At 35.1% G+C, this 16,958-nt stretch overlaps 2 protein-coding genes across 3 annotated transcripts; one reads left to right on the top strand and one right to left on the bottom strand.

Annotated features, from left to right (window-relative positions):
- The first annotated feature begins 586 nt into the window (after positions 1-586).
- Positions 587-2,555, top strand: LOC132167225 (Cupredoxin superfamily protein). Its single transcript, XM_059578131.2, has 2 exons — positions 587-960; positions 1,966-2,555. The coding sequence occupies exons 1-2, from the start codon at positions 723-725 to the stop codon at positions 2,346-2,348; spliced, it is 621 nt and encodes a 206-aa protein (XP_059434114.2). The 5' UTR covers positions 587-722; the 3' UTR covers positions 2,349-2,555.
- Positions 2,556-3,417: 862 nt separating this feature from the next.
- CLC-D (chloride channel D) lies at positions 3,418-14,177 on the bottom strand. 2 transcript variants are annotated; one of them, XM_059590552.2, is made up of 23 exons: positions 13,705-14,176; positions 13,538-13,610; positions 12,661-12,882; positions 12,520-12,566; positions 12,334-12,432; positions 11,269-11,343; positions 10,241-10,329; positions 9,838-9,978; positions 9,681-9,751; positions 9,509-9,588; positions 9,231-9,380; positions 8,535-8,594; positions 8,354-8,428; positions 7,667-7,818; positions 6,783-6,918; positions 6,583-6,711; positions 5,869-5,946; positions 5,695-5,750; positions 5,493-5,579; positions 5,256-5,412; positions 5,050-5,151; positions 4,898-4,944; positions 3,418-3,831 (listed from the first exon to the last, which is right to left on the bottom strand). In XM_059590552.2, the coding sequence occupies exons 1-23, from the start codon at positions 13,879-13,881 to the stop codon at positions 3,744-3,746; spliced, it is 2,391 nt and encodes a 796-aa protein (XP_059446535.2). In that variant the 5' UTR covers positions 13,882-14,176; the 3' UTR covers positions 3,418-3,743. The 2 variants fall into 2 exon arrangements, with proteins under 2 accessions (XP_059446535.2, XP_088369179.1); XM_088513053.1 differs by lacking the exon at positions 3,418-3,831 and having other exon boundaries at positions 4,888-4,944; positions 13,705-14,177.
- Between the last annotated feature and the right edge of the window lie 2,781 nt (positions 14,178-16,958).

The raw sequence follows: 16,958 nt of genomic DNA, 5'->3' as shown, positions 1-16,958 counted from the left end.
TTAATGACCTTAATTAGGTCTGCCTTCATGAGCGATTAGGAGGAATAATTTAGTGTGAGGGGTTATTTCTCACGGCCTAGATAGTTGGGTGTAAATGGTTATTTATCACGGTCGGTTTAAATAAATTTTGTTAGAAAATTTGGCTACCCATATCTTAAATTTAGTCTTCTCGAATCAGATCTGCTTTAACTGTATTTGTACATGGGATAGCGGGAGATTTAAGTCATAGATAACACTTGATTGTAATGTCATAGCATGTGGCTATGATTTTGCAAAACTTTATAATTTGTGCTGTAAGAGCTTTTTGCTCTACTCTGTAAATCCTCAGATTTTCGTTAAAAAAAAATTCTTTTGCAATGATTTTTGCGCAAAAAATTATTATCTAATTTTTTAATGTAGGTGACTAGTTACATCCATAATTGACTAATATATTACCAGCTAGCGTCTAGGCCCAGTATTTAAGTAGTCAATATATATAATTTGGAATTGAAGAAGAAGCTTGGGCAAAATAATTAGTGAAATATATTTAGTTTCCTTAATTATGGGGTATTTAGTAATTGAGATTACATTTTTTAGTTATTCTTTTTTCAATCTTGTACTTGAAGAATAAATATACAGAAAGGGTGCTCTGTGCTCATTAGAATGTATAATTTAAAAAGTAGGAGGAAGTGTCACTTTCTTAATCAGAGCTCCAACCGACAAGAAGTCCAGAAGATTTATAAATGGCACACAGCCTCTCCAATTCTCTCACAACCCAACCAACCCACCACCCAAAGAGAAACAGACAGAGCATGGCTTCGGTGGAGATAGCCGTCGTTGTGCTCATGGCCATGGCCGTGGTCCACGTGTCCAATGCAGCTGTGTACAAGGTTGGGGACTCCGCAGGTTGGACCACCATCGGCAATGTCGACTACAAGCAGTGGGCTGCTCCTAAGAACTTTCAACTTGGTGACGTTATCCGTAAGTTTTTCTTCATTTTCTCTTCTTCTTCACTTCATCTTCATTCGTTCTCATTTTTGGGTTTTTCTCCTCTGAGATTTTTTTTTTTTTTTTTTTTTTTTTGGGGGGTCTAAAATGAAGGATCCTGCAAAAAAAAAAAAAATTCATAGCTAAATGAGTGCCGACAACAGTGTAGCTAGGCTAGGCATAGTACGTCTGTCTGTCAAAGGATTTGCTTGTTAATGGAGGAAAGTATATATAGCCGTTGCTGTTGAGTGCACCATCATTGACACTTGTCGATCGGAAACCAAAAATGGGTAACGGTCATATTATAGCATCAACCTCCCGATTGCGTTCCCGTGGATGATTGTGTCGGCCATGTTGCGTGCAAGCGATGGCTCCCACCTGCATAATTAAACTACTCTTTCCACCCACCAACTCTTGCACGCTTGCTTTCATGATCACTATCATTGCTTTCACTTTTCCTTTTCATGGGTTTCACTCGGAATACAAAAATATCCATTCGCATAGGGGATCCAGGTAGGGTACCACTTCCACTAACTAGTTCGGATGTTTGGGAAAGGGCTAAAGACCTTACAGCTACTAATTGTTAAACTGACTGTCAAAGAAATTTTAAGCTTTGGAACCAATTGCTTTACTGCCTTTTACTTTTGGCAAATTTATGAAGTTTTGGGTAAATTACAACAGTTTAGCTCTCTCGACGTAACACCCTATTTGCATTTACACTCATTAACAGTATTACGTGCTATGTTCATACAACATTTCCATCTACATTTAACGGCCAAATCTTAGTCAGGGTGCTACAAAGAACAAAGTAGTAGTTTGGAGAGTTGGAGTGAATCATAATTTATAGGCATAAGTGCAAATGAGTTGTTGGTTTGGGGGTAAAGTGTGATTAACCCTATTATATATATATATATATATATATATATATACTTTCAACTGGCCTTTTGGTGTCTCAATTTTAACAGTTTTTTTTTTTTTTTTTTTTTGATGAATGAAAAGGTTTTGAGTACAATGCCCAATTTCACAATGTGATGCGAGTAACGCATGCGATGTACAAGTCATGTAATACGTCAAAGCCTCTGGCCACCTATACCTCCGGAAATGACTCCATTACTATCATTGCTCGTGGCCACCACTTCTTTTTCTGTGGCGTCCCCGGCCACTGTCAGTCTGGTCAAAAGGTTGACATTAATGTGCCTCGCAATCTTTCAACAGCTCCAACTCCATCCGCCTTGGTCTCCCCTTTGGTCCCTGCCACCACCGTACCTGCTCCTTCTCCGAACAAGGGGGCTGCATTGAACGATTTGAAGGGATGTGGTGGTTCTGCTATGCTCCAGTTGGCTTTGACAGTTGTTGCACTTTTGGTTTCAGCCGCTGCTTAATCAAGAGTTTTTTAGTTAAAATTTTGTGGGATTTTTGGGACTTTCTTTGTGTTGGGACTTATGGGTAATATACAGAATGTGTTAGCATTGCGAAATTCTTTGATTAGATCCCATACCAACATGTATTTTAAATTTACAAAATAATTCAATAATCATATTCAGTCATGATTGTTGACATTAGATACTAATAAATGCAGAGAAAATGGATGGGCTTTTATGTTTTTTTTTGTCGTATTCTCCACATAGACAAGTTTTCTATTTGAATCCAACTAGACTTTTAAAAATTATGGATTAGCATTAGCAGGACTAAACATTCAAATGAGATTGCAATTGTGGCCTGCGTCACATTTTGTCTGCAACAATTGCTGCACCCATGACCCCTGAAAAGACCATTGGTTTAAGTAATAATGAGATCCACAACAGGGTCTGTTAGATAAAATAACTGTTATTTTAAAGGAGAAAATGAAAAATGAATTGATTGATGTAATATAAAAATTTAATTGATGTAACATAAAAGTAAAAAGAATTTTGAATTTTCCCTGTTTGTAAGTGAAAAGTGAAAAAATATTGATTGTTAATGTGAAAGATTGAATCGACTTTTGTTGGATAAAAATAAGCGTGTTGCCAAATAGCAAGCTTCTTTCTTCCATTCTTTCGTTCCTTTTTTCTTTTTAAAATATACAGCTAATAGAAAATCCTTAAATCCCACAATTCCATGTTCACATTTCACAGTGAAAGGAATTTTAAACCTCCCTTTTAGAAGGAGAACAAATAGTTCTAAACTCTAATCATTTATAGCATAAAAACTGATAATATCCATCTCTTTAGGCTTTGTACGCTGGTTATTTTAGGAATTTTCAGGCAATCATGGCATCTAACTGTGTCAAAAATTATCAATAATCTCAAATGTATGAGCATGATAAAGTTAAGAAAAACGCAGTACAAGATAAAAAAAACCAAAGCATACATAATTAAAGGCTTTGCTCGATGAACATGGATGCGGACATGTTTGCAAAAAAAATTTCCTCTTCTCAACCCGATGAGGCAGCAAATTTTGTTCCACACATAATTGAGGACAACAATGAATAATCATTTTTAAAGCCAACGGTGTTAATAATGTTTAGAAAAGGAATCCTGGTTGCACAGGATTTTTGTCAATTCTGTAACACATCCCAGTACTTACACTCCACTGTCCACTGATCTGCTATGTCATTATTTTTCTCAGTCGTATATGATTACAAAACTCAAATGGGTGTGATCCGTGATATCCCCCATGTTTAAAGGGGGGGAATAATCAATTAACAATTCTAGACCTAAAAGCTTGATAGATTTATAATGACAAAATGGAATAATTAGATTTCTGGGGAAAAATGGAGTTGGCGAAAAGAATTGTCTTCAAGGACCTTGGACCAGAAGACCATTGAGAAGTGGGCGTTCTGCATCCCCATTCCTTGTGGACACGCCTCTATCGCGACGCCAGGCTCTGCATTCAGATGATTATGGAAAAGATATAAATAATTGATGACAAATTGCTTTTTCAAATTTGAAAATACAGGCAGTTAGCTGTACAAGTAAGAGAATGACCAGCACAAGTTGCTTAGAAGGAAAAACGAGTGGCTGAGTCAAGTACCAGAAAGGCAGAAAGGATATGAATTGGTTATTGACCCTAAAGCATGAAAGCAAAATATAATTTTGGCATGCACAAGATCTGAAGATTCTTCCAAATGTAAATTTTTAAACAAACTGGCAGCTTCACTCCCATTATGCCATTCTACAAACTGAAACATCTAATATAAAAGATCTTAAAAAAGAAGTTCCTCCTGTCTTGCAACTCACCAAACATCCAAGTTGTTTTCTAGTTCCAATTCATCTCTGCAGCTAAACTGCATCTTCATTTAAGATGGAAAATACTAAAGCACCAAAAATACAAATAGAATCCAGGGGAGGAATAACAACTAATAAACAAATAAAGGTATCTTAATTATGCTCATCATAGAAGCATTCATGCAGGCACATCACTATGTTCTTTGGAAAGCTCATCAGTGAAAGCCCATGATACTAAGAAAAATTCCCTAATGAGTACTCTTCAACACAAGCATTTAAAAGAATAATTTTCAAGCAACTTCCATGAAAGGGAAAAAAAAAAATTAAATAGAATTTGTCCGGTAAAAATCTAAACAGGGCAAGACTGTCTTAAAATCCCAATAACACTCAGCAAAACGGGATGAAAGTAAAACTGACATGTAATTTCTGCTGAAACTTGTAAAATATCAAAAACGAAGTAGGAAGAAAGTGTCTTGTTGCTTGCTTTGTGAACTTTGTACATCATACACTGATAGACATCTATCAAACCATATAAGGAACAAAGTTTTGCTTCCAAAACTGAAATGCTTCTTTTATTGGCAATATGTTTCCTTTCAAAAATTAAATGTCAAATTGTACATCCACATAAAAAAAATACTGAGCTGGCCCTATATATAAATTTCATGATCTCCAACGCAAAAGTATCAAAGTTGGTATATCTAACACGAGTAAAGAATCATAGAGACCTTACACTAGTCGATTGGAGCTCCACTGTAGCTGATTCCTCATTATCCTGCCAAACCATCAAATATCAGTTTTTCTTTTGGCATACATGAAAGATCAGTTATTACATAGCCTATTGTACTGGAATATATAGAAAGGTCTAGGGTAGCAATACCTCAATCAACAAATCCTTTCGTGTAATCAAACCAAGCACACGAGATGGACGAGGGACAACAAATACATGTCTCAAACCTAGTTGGCGGAAAAGATTATATACCTGCACGGTCAAGAAGATGCACCATTTAGCTGATAAGATTAGAAACAGACATTGTAAATGTGCAAACAGAATAGTGTTATATGTAAAAGAAATGACATTATCACCTTTGTTAGAGACATATCCTCAGGGACAATGTATGGAGATGGATTCAAAAATGGGGCAAGATCTATGTACATTTCCAAGTCATCTGAACTAAGATGTATATCACCAATAGATATTCCTTTACTGGAAGCAGGTTTGATAAATTCACTTGGAGTGTGTCTGGAGTTTAGCGAAACCATCAAAATCTCACGAAGTGAAGAAAAGGCAAGACTTAACCGTAGTATGAAACCTCTAATTACCTGGTAGGCCTGGATCCAGATCTTGGATCAAAGGGCAAAGGACTATGCTGGAAATCTACCTTAGACTGCAGAAGTACCAACAAATGACTGCATCAAGAACAAAATACTAAAAAGTTACTTTATTTCAATAAAATGCGTGCTTCCACATCTAAAAGAAATGATATCACATATACAGAAAGAAAACAAACTCGATATGATATACCTGCGAAGCATAAGTCCAATGACAAGTGTTTCCCCATTTCTTGAGTGATCGATCACCTAGGTTGGTTGAAGTAAGATAAAATACTTCAGAAATGGGCCAGATCATTACTAGAAAGAAAGGGGAAAAAGAAAAAAAAAAAAAAGGAAAAGAGAGCAAACTAGAAGCTAAGCTTACAGGAAAACCGTTATGTTCATTTCCCCGTAAAATAGAAACTACATCTGCAACCTTAACAACACGAGGTAAGGAGACCACCTTCAATAATAGCAAATAAAGAACTCGGTGAGTTTATGATGGCATGCACAACATAAGTAGAAGAATAGGAAATATCAAAGCGAATATGACATGAACACTACAGGGCACTCCTGTGTCCAAACATGTTCTGCAATGTAAAATGTTGCCGAAGTTGACTAACCGGAAAAATGTATAACCTGCCACATCATACATTTTGGATCATGAAGTCCCCTTTTATTTGGCAAGAAAATGGGCATATCATTTTATATTGGAGATGCTTTTGTTTTTTGGGTTTAAAACAAGGGGAGAAATGATTTGGACACTTTTACCAAAAGCATCTATGTTTTTGTCCTCACATTTCTATTTTAATAATAATAATCATATTATAGCATAACAGCAAAAGCCTATTTTCCACAAATAAGATCACTTTATCTTTTCTTTTCAAATAACTCGTAAGACAGCAGGGTTTTCTTTCTCTAAAAGCCTCATTCAAATCAAGTGCACCAAAAAATCAGCTTCTGCAAGGCTTATTTCAGGTAGGCCTCTTTAAATTTAATTGCGCCAGGATACCGGAGTTCTAGATATCTATACGCTAGATACATCATTGTTCAAAAGTCATTGTAAGTAGGAAAACTGAAGCATTCAAGTGACATTCACCCTTTGTCCACAGGCCTCCTTTGCTGTCATTTTCCGCATCTGGTACTTAGGTCTTGATTCCAGTAATGGAATGCCTTTCAGTCGTGCTTGTTCTTCATATAGGCCTTCATTAAAAGCATCACCAACAGCCTGCCGTGCAAAAAGAGTTGAGTATTTTACACAGAAAATATTAGTAAAATGAGAAACGTTAAAAACAATACCTTTGAAATAAGAAGAACGAGCATGATAAGGGGCAAAAGTTTCAAGTTATTTGTGATCTCAACCATAATGACGCATAGAGACACTGTCATCCGCATTGAACCGCCAAGAAAAGAAGCAGCTCCCAGTAAAGCATATCTAGAAAGTCCACCAAGGATTACATAAAGTACATCAGAAGTAAGATGGACAGCAGCATGTAGCAAAATGTTCTATTTCTATAGCAAGAACCATTCTTGCAGTCAAAATTGTAGGCAGCATGCAGATAGAAAGATATTACCAAATAGTTGTAATAGACAAAGTATGTATTCGGGGTACTAACTTTAACGCAGAAAAAGGAAATCAGATGAGACAAAGAATATGGAAATCAGATATACTCTTTCTGGAGAATTGTTGGTAGCACTCCGCAAATGCACTCTGGGTAAACAAGGAGACCTATTTCCAGAGCTTGGTCAAACCCACATATATAAATGTGACAGGCAAAATCTTTTCTAGTACCTTTTATAGTACCCCAACCAACATAAATAGAGCATTGTCCAATGTCCAATACATGAAGATGAATCCCCCCCTTTTTTTTTGGTGGGGGTGGGGGGGGGAGCGGCTGGGGGGTGTCATTGCCCAAGTACATGAGTTGTATACGAGAGTAACACCTAAAATTATGACCTAAGATTACATAGCACTAGAAATCCAGCAAAGAAGAAATCAAGAAGCAATTTAAGGACCTCATCCACTCATAGACCAATCGAGAAGCAAAGAAGAATTCTAAAGCTCAAATAGCAATGAAATATGAAATCTGATATAAAAATTCCACAGGATGAAATGATCACAGTAATAGCAATGAAATATGGATCTGAAAAAAACTTCACAGGGAAACCATCACATTACTCACGTTCCCTCTTCGATGTGGAGCTTCTTGTAAAAGTTAACAACAAACATGCCGACTAGACGCCCATATGTTGATCCTATCATTATTCCAGGAACAAATTGACCAGCTGGAACAGCAGTACCAAATGTCACCACAGCTAAGGAATAAAACATAACCTGCAAGACATTTAAAGAAACCAAAACTGATATTTAACAAAGATATAACTCAAGCAGCAAAACACCAATATTATTTTTGCGCATTATGGGGACTACAAAAAGTTGAATTCACTTGTTCAATGGAAGTCCCATCAGCCTGAAAGAATTTGTTGGAAACTATATGCCTTTTCCAATATCTTTTGTTACTTATTAGAGTTTATTTTCTTGGGTAGCAAGCTTTCTTCAGGCTAGCAGGCAGTAATGGATCCGTTTCCTGATATACCTGTTGCACCCTGTCTCGATGTGAGCATCACACATAAGATCTGGGTCCGGATTAAATTTTCTTGTCTAGTAGGTCAGCTAAAAAAGTGCTCCTATTTTATGGGAGCAAGGATTAGACAACTCTGGCTTTCAAATTTTAAAGGCTAGGACTTCATAACAATAGGAAACTTAAGATTCAACAGTATCTCCAGACAAAAGTATGAAACATAAGGCAGTATGAGCACTATATTTGCACAAAAGACTGTGCAGTAAGCTGAGAGAATAAACGCAGTACCAAAAAGGTCAACAAACTTTGGGCACTGTACTCATGAATGGTGTTTGCACTGAACAAATTCCTTATGGCATCATCCTGCACCAACAGAGATAAATTCCATTAAATTGGAACCCAAAGAAGCACCATGGGGATTTAGCATGTAAATCTAAAAACAAAAAGGTTTCCAGAAATAAAGAAAAACCTGTGTATTGAAGAAAATAGTTGCAAGGTCGTTGTATTCCTTGTCCTTGCTGCAGTAAAACTAAAAAGGGCATGACTTTAGATAATATTATAATAATTGCTAAAGCTACATCAAGATTCAAAACATATATTTGAGGTGTACAAATTTAAAACAAAATACCAAAAGAGAGAAAAAAAAAAAGAAAAAAAAAAGGATTGAAATTCAAAACAACAATGAAGATACTATTTATCAAATGAAACAAAATGTTTTCTTTATCTGCTTTGAACAATTTTAGTTATTTGAGAGTCTACAATTAAACGATATTGATTGAGGCAGGTGTGATATTAAAGGAATAAGAGAGAAAATATCTTGTATTGTTAAAAGAAAGGGAAGGTGAAATACTCACATGCACATTGAGTCAACGATTTCTCAGCCTGGTATCTTAAGGTCCAAATTTCAACCAGAAATTAATTTTAATATATAACTGGGTATATAGTTCTTGTTCTCAAAAGAGTTTTTTTTTTTGATAAGTCAACACAGGCTACTTCAGGTTAGAAGTAGAAGAGAAAAGATTATAACAGATAGATAAAATGGAGTTTATGCTGCGTACTAGATAGAACTTCAGAAATGGAAATTACACGCCAGATAGAAAAGCAAATATAAACAACACCTTAAAAGTAATCCAAAAGGATAATTATAACCAGTATCGGATCTTACATTTACATAATTCCCATACATTCCAGGAGGCCTCGGGCATTCTATACCAGACTTAGGATCTGATTCAGGGCATGGACTGCATTTTCTTAGAAGTGGTAATCCAAAGGAAATAAATGAGGTTATCAGGGAGACAAGGCATGCTTCAATTATCTGCAAGGATTTGTTTTTTAGGGAAAGATGAAGGGTACAACTAAGCGTTAGATAACTGCACATCATTGGAAGAACAAACATAAGCATATTAAACATGCAGTTTCCATAATTGTTACTCAAAAGCCTACCTTGACTCGGTTACCTTTCTTGTGTAAATGATTTCGGCGCCAATATGATATATAAAGAGTAAGCTGATTAAACAATGCTCCTGCAAAGAAGACAAAAAATTAAACCAACAAATTTAATGGAAAGAAAAGAAAAGAAAAAAAAAAAAGTGTAAACCATAGGTGCAAAACTTACCTAGTAGACCTCCAATAACTCCAATAATTGCCATTGGCAGCAACTCCTCAAAAGAGTAGTCCTCTTGACCACTGAAAATAGGATCAGTCAGAAAAAAAGAGCAAAAGCTTGAGGCAGAAATGAACATAGAAGAGCTGAAGTAGGTTTTGATCCTAACTCTGATAAGTCCCATATTATGAAGCCACCAGAGCCAAAATGTCCACAGCTTCCACTCTTACACCACCCCATTGCAGTACGCACCACGACAGCCACAATAGCAGAAGTAAAAAAGACACGCCACATAAGTTGACTCCTCCACCTTCAATTGTATAATGCAAATCAATTAAAAAGTTCTCACGTATATAAATGTGTAAATCTGAACCACTTCTAGAATGGAATACACAAGAGCATAAAAAGTAGCACACTCCAAGAAACCAAGGGCATGTGCAATGGCTTTGAGCCATACTTGAACAAATGTGTCAAGAGATGTAGATAAGAAAAGGAACAGAAACTCTTTTACCCTGCCCGTACATACCCTCACGTCAGAATTAATTATGTAATCAAGAAGAAAAATTTCTTACCAAGATGTCACCTCTTCCAATGCAAATAATACACCGCCAACTGGAGCTCTAAAAGCAGCAGCAACTCCAGCTGCACACCCACAAGTCACCTTTTCAAAAGGTTAGACAAATGTAAAATGAGAAAAATTAGAGGTATACCACCTTTGTAGTTAGATAAGATCTAAGTATACCAAGAAATAAGAAAGATGCCAACCAAGTTACAATGTTTTCACATCAACATAAAACAATGTTACAATGTTTATTGTTTTGGAGGGGAGGGGGGAGGGGGGTTAAGCTATCAAATTGGCATTGACATTATATCAAGCATCCAAACCAATAGATTGCGCTGAAATAAATGAGAGCATCAAAGTTGGGACCATCATTTTGGAGCTGCAATCCAAATGCAGAAATATAATGATTCAACTGAGTTACTTTCTTTACCTTCAGTTATACCCCCCTTAACTGAGTAATAATCCAGATGCACACTCCATGGACAAGACCAAGATAACTATTGTTATTAAACCTTATTCTGTAATGTATGATACAATCATTGTTAACAAATGTTAACACAAGAATCATCTAAAAATGGAAATAAACATAAAGCATCTAGACAAATTTGAACAGAAAAAGGTTTCGGGTTTCTGATAGCACACGGTACATCTTCCTTTCAGTAAACCCAAAATTCAAATACAGATTGGAGTACAATATCCAAAAAAATCAATAACCTTAATTAAACTCACAGAGTTCATTAAGATCATTAATTATGGCTGTCACGAAAAGAGATTAAACGAAGCATGTTGTCATGTCTAATCTTTTCTGTACAAAAAAATTAGCAACTATGAAAATAAAAGTTACACCCACAACAAAGGAACACATCCAGAAGATACTATCTCCTATTCTTTAGACAAGAATAGAGATAAAATACCATTTCTACACATCAACACCAACAAAGCAAGAAATTTGTAGCATGAGGAGACTCGGATAAATTTGGAAATCATGACAAGCATGGAGGCTTCAGACTACTGATTTAAAGGTTTAAAGTCACTCACAAGATCACGGCGATCCCGGTCGCTCTTAAAAACTTGCAACCATCTGGAACTTAGATGATATTTTGTGGATCCACCCTGAATTACAAAACATAAAACGAAAAATTTAGTTTGTAAGGAAAACAGTAGGATGCTGTATCATATGATTTTAAAAACATGGTAATAGGTTAGGATTTTCTTTCTTCTATCTCTGCCAGCATATTAGCTTATTAGCATAAAAATTTCTACAAAATTAGTCCAACAAGTTGCAAAAAGCTAATACACTCCACCAAAATAGTATTTTACTGTAAATTATTTTCATTTATCCATATTTCTAAACAAACTATTAAGGACCAGCAACACAGCTCACACGCTTCAAGCATACCAAAAGCCAATTTTATAGCACAAGACAATGATGAACTTAACAGAACTATACACAACATGTGGTTGTGTACTTAAACAAATGTCCTTTTTTTTTAACAAGTTATTAAAACAAATACATCTTGGAGTCCAGATTTCTAAAATCGCACAGAGATTGAACACGTTTCTAAAATTATTGAGCCATGGACTCATGTTTCTACTTGTAAAACGTTGTTTTCCAGAGATTGAACACGTGCTAGCAGAGGACGAGCAACCAGAGTAATCAATAGACGAGAGCTTTAAGGGTATTGGGTTTATATAGTTTTGGTTCCCTAGAGTTGCTTCCTGTTATGTAAATATGATTGGCGTAGAAGTTTATAGATTATGATGTTTAATTAAGACTGTAAGTTGAACTGATGTAATTATGTGACTATGGATGTATGTGGTATGCTTATGTTTAGTGCTCTGGTGAATATTGTCCATGTGATGTTATAGTTACAGAGAAGAAAAATTTATAGTTATTTTACGTTGCAAGTTTAATATCAAGGCATAGTAGTAATGCCTCAAGGTGTTTATAACTGCATAAATATTGGGGGTGTTACATTCCTATAGGACGAGAAAGTATAATTTGAGCAAACCTCATTGCCACAAAAAAAAAAAAAAATTCAGAAAAGAAAATGTTCTGCCCAGTTAAAATATATAGTTAATTCTCAAACCACATGTGCTTACTTGTCCGAGCAAAGAAGCAATACAAGCACCAGTATGAACAAGAGGACCTTCTTTGCCAAGAGCTAGACCACCTCCCACTGAGCCAATGCTTCCAAATATCTGTAAATTACCAGGGAAAAACCACAACCACAACATATATTAAGTGTAACTTTAACAAGTAATTGAGAATGCCAAGATAGACCTTACCTTTCCAATCAAGGTTCTGAAAAGAAGGACACCATGAATATCAACTCCTGTACATTAGAATGACACTTGGCACTGTCATGATATGAAATTGAGACAGCTTACTAGATCTCAGAAAAGCTGATTGACATGAGTCCAGCTTACCATTTAAATAACCTTTGATTTCAGGAATTCCGGATCCAGCTGCTGCTGGTGCAAAATGTGTAACGATATATACAGAGGACCAGACTAAAACTAAGTTGATTAATACATATACGATAAACCCAGCCACATATGATTTTTGTATTATAGAGAAAGTCAATGCAAACTTCCAGCCGGCAAAGTTCTCAACAGAAATATTTATGAAAACAGCAGCTAATCCCGTACCTGGAACAATAAAAAAGAAATTAAGATAAATAACCAAGCAATATATACGATAAACACCAAAAGCTATGAACAACCATGCACTAAGTGAATTTACAAACATAAAAATAACACAGTATTCATCAATAGTAACTATACTGTACCTTGGGCTTTGATACCCTAACAATAATCTAAAAGCCAGAATGATAACTCAAAAACTAGACGAAATTCATTAATTTCACTCTGCACTAGCATCTATAAATGCATAAATTAAAAAATTATATATATATATGTTTCCATCTTTGTAGTTCAAATCTAAATAACTACTATAACGTTAGCTGACTAACCAATGCAACGGACAGACACTTTGGTTGAACCATAGAGTAGGAAATCTCCTTACAAACTTCACTTTGGAATCTTATCGGAACAAATAGAACTCTTATCGGAGCCAACTGCAATCATAACACACACATTTCCATCCAAAGTATCTTTGATCCTCAATCTCCATAATTAAACTAACTACTAAGACCCATTTCCAGTGCAATGACACTTAAACCAATAATAACTAGGTGAAAACAATTAGACCAATGGTTGGAATTGAATCCTAGTCCAAAATCAATCTCAGAAGACCAAGATATTAACTCGTAAATAAAACGAAAAACTTATTGAGTGAGCCTACCCATGCCAATGAGCAAAGCAAAGAACCACTTCACCACCACATAATATCCAATATAGAGCTTCCCTCTCTGCTCCTAAAGATCTCAAAGCAACACAAATTGAACTCAGAAATGAAGTCTAAAAAACCAAATCGAAGCACAAAGTTCGAGCAAAGCTCAGAAACCGGACCTGCTCTTCCCAATAGGCGTAGTTCTCGACGACTTCGTAGTCGAGGCTCTCGGTGCCGCTCCCATCGCTCCTCTGCAAGAGCCCGGCGTCCTCTTGCTCAGTTTCCTCGGAGTTCGGGAGCCGCGACCACACGAGTTTCGCGGTCTCGATCCCGTTTTGCAGGTGATTCGAGAGCATGATCGACCACTACGAATCAAAATTCCAAACCCTAAGTTCACAAAAAGTCTCCTGGAATCTAATTCCCAAAGTCTTCTTCAAGAATTGAGTCTGCTATAGCATTTGAAATTCGGTCTCCGAGAATCGAACAGGAGAAGAGCAGATCACAGATTGATGAATCGTATACTTCAATTTATATAGGTGAGAAACTCTGAAAATTGTTAGAGAAGAGAAAGAGCATTGAGAGGTGGGGCTGACTGTAGCGTTGAACCGTGACTGGGCTCTGTAACTTTCTCTCTCAGTGTCTGTCTTTCTTTGGGTTTTCAGAATTGCGTTCTTTTTATTTTTTATTTTTTTATTTTTTCAAATATAAAACGAGGTTGTTTTGGGATTTGTCCCGAGTTGTCTCTTTGACTAGGGCTGCGTTTGGCAAACAATTTGGATTCAATATTATTCATTTTTTTATTATTTTTTTAAAAAAAATCACTACAAAATATTTTTTTATTTTTTCATACAAAACATTCTTATTTTTTCACTTTTTTTAAAAAAAAAAAATTCTTTTTTTTTTTTTTACGTCAATCAATTTTTGCTACAATATCAAACCATTAAAACCCCAAAACTCTTTATCAAATGAACCCTAGAATGAAGTTAGTTATCGGGTCATTTAGAGCGAAAAGATTATCGTGCAATTGACATTTTAAACCTCAATTTGGTCACGTTTTGGTACCTAATAATAGGCTAAAAAGAGAATAGTTATTCTATTAATCCGTTATTGAAAATACTATTCTTGGGAAATATTTATTTTAAGAATTTATTAAAATAAAAAATAATTTTTCATTTATCAAAGATAAGAAATAACTATTTCCCAATAATAGAATAGGTCTAACAAAATGTCTTTCCCCTAAAAAATAGAATTTTTTATTTTTTATTTTTAACAAAATGTCACCAAACCAATAATATGAAATAATCATTCCATTCTTATTTTTAAGTAGTTATTGTCGATCTCTTTAACTCTTTTTTATTATTATTATTATTATTATTATTATTTTTAATTTTAATAGTTACGTGACTCAATTCAACTGTTCATTTTGAAGGAACGCAATGGTTTGACAGTATTTGCCCTCTTTATCTTAAAAAAAAAAAAGAAAAAAAAAGGGGTTTGATCAGGTACATCGAGGCTTATTGAAAAGTCTTGCATTGTCGATCCGATAAGGTGGGTTGACATAGACGTCTGGATCGTGGTATGTGATGTTGACGACGTAGTGGGAATAACGCGAAATTGATACGGTGGATGATGACGTGTGCCAGTATAGCAAAGGATTTGTGGAATGCCGCTGTGTACGCCATAATTGCTCATGGGTTGAAAGTGTGAATATCTTTGTGGACCTACCGTTGACAGTAAAAAGTAAAAACAATGGAAACAAATAGTTTTTCCCTGACAGTCCTTCTCACAATCTCAGAAAAAACTGCATTAAAAAACATTGCTCAAAACAAAATAGAGTCAAAGATAAAAGGAACTACGAGCAGAAGAGTATGAACTTTGGTTAGACAAATGTTTGACTGCAGAAGGACAGACAGAGCTTCACTATTATATATGTATATTTAATAATTTCAATGAAGATGAAAGAGGGTGTTTGTGGTGCAAGGCTTAAAGTTGCAAGATCAACATAGAGACAGCTACTTACAAAAAAAAATAAAAAAATAAAAAAATAAATCCTAGAGACAGCAACATAATTATCTAATTAAGTGCACACACTAACCACCAAAGAGAGAATTTGAAAATTTTGAAGGTCCATTAACCAATTAAGTGATTCATTGACTTAAAAAGTTTTTTGAGTGATGGATTAGAAATGCCTCATTATTGGTCTTTGAGTGGAAATTTTCTTTTTGAAATATAAATGTAATACACACTCTCAAGTGTACACTCTTTGACGTAAAGTGAAAGCCACTATTAAAAACTTATGTGCACCTCACATGTTATTAAAAAAATTGACACACGTCATTTTTATAAAATAGGTTAAAGGAAATTCCTTTAACTCAGTTTGGAGGAAAACATGTCATTTCTCTTTCTCCTAATAAGGTATGAATGCCAGGATTACAAATTTTATTAGGCATGTGTACAAGGACAAAAGTTATTTCAAATTGAATTGAAAGAAAGTTGGCTCAATTTAGTATGTTTAAATAACACGTGCTCTTTAGAGCATGTAATTCTCACATGCAATTTTAAATCATATGCTCTATTGAAAATGCATGTAATTAATCAGTTTTATAAATTAGATTGGAGAAATTTTTCCTATCCTTGTTTAAAAATAAATAAATAAATAAAATTATTCCATGTATAACTAATCAATAAAAAGAAAATTATATGGGAAATCCTTTTTTTAAATGATAAAAAATCTCATATCCATGACAACTAAATTATAAAGTCATTGATCATATAAATCTGGATTTATAACAACAATTAACTAAGTCCTAAAAGTGCCAAAGGCACTAAGCGTTAGGCCCTTTGTTCTAGTCGATTAATTGGAGCTTCTTTCTGCTCAGAAACATTAAAAAACAAAAACACAAAAACTATCGACAAAAAAATAGGATGAATAAAAGAAAAGAAATGGAGCTTCTGTCTTGCACAAGGAGACTTTGAACCAACCCGAAGTCTTTTTGAACCACCGATGAGGACTACGCACCTAACAAAGTTGGTCTTCTGTACCAAACCTCGACGCTCTGTTGCCATTGATCTTGCTCTGAGGCATTGGGATGATGGGATCCACGTGTTCTTTTTGTCATCAGTCCATTAAAGAAGACTAGTTTAAGTTTCAGAATTTGACACCTTAAAAACGTGTTCGATGCCTGACACTTGCATATATGATTGGTATCTAAATTGGAATACGATCCTCTTTATTTCATTATCAGAATTTAAAATTGGTATGTCTAATCTTTTAAAAAACTTAAATAATGTAACATCACAAAAAGGTGCAGAAGAACTATCTGTAATAACTTCCAATTAATATGGGTTTAATAATAGGTAGGTTCCCACTCTCACTCATATGAATGGACAATTTATAACTGTTGCTTAATGGGATTGAATCTCCAACCTAAAT

This window comes from Corylus avellana, chromosome 2 (genome assembly GCF_965113065.1).
Source record: "Corylus avellana chromosome 2, dhCorAvel1.hap1.2, whole genome shotgun sequence".
Taxonomy (NCBI): Eukaryota; Viridiplantae; Streptophyta; class Magnoliopsida; order Fagales; family Betulaceae; genus Corylus; species Corylus avellana.
This window is presented reverse-complemented; position numbering and strand designations above follow the sequence as displayed.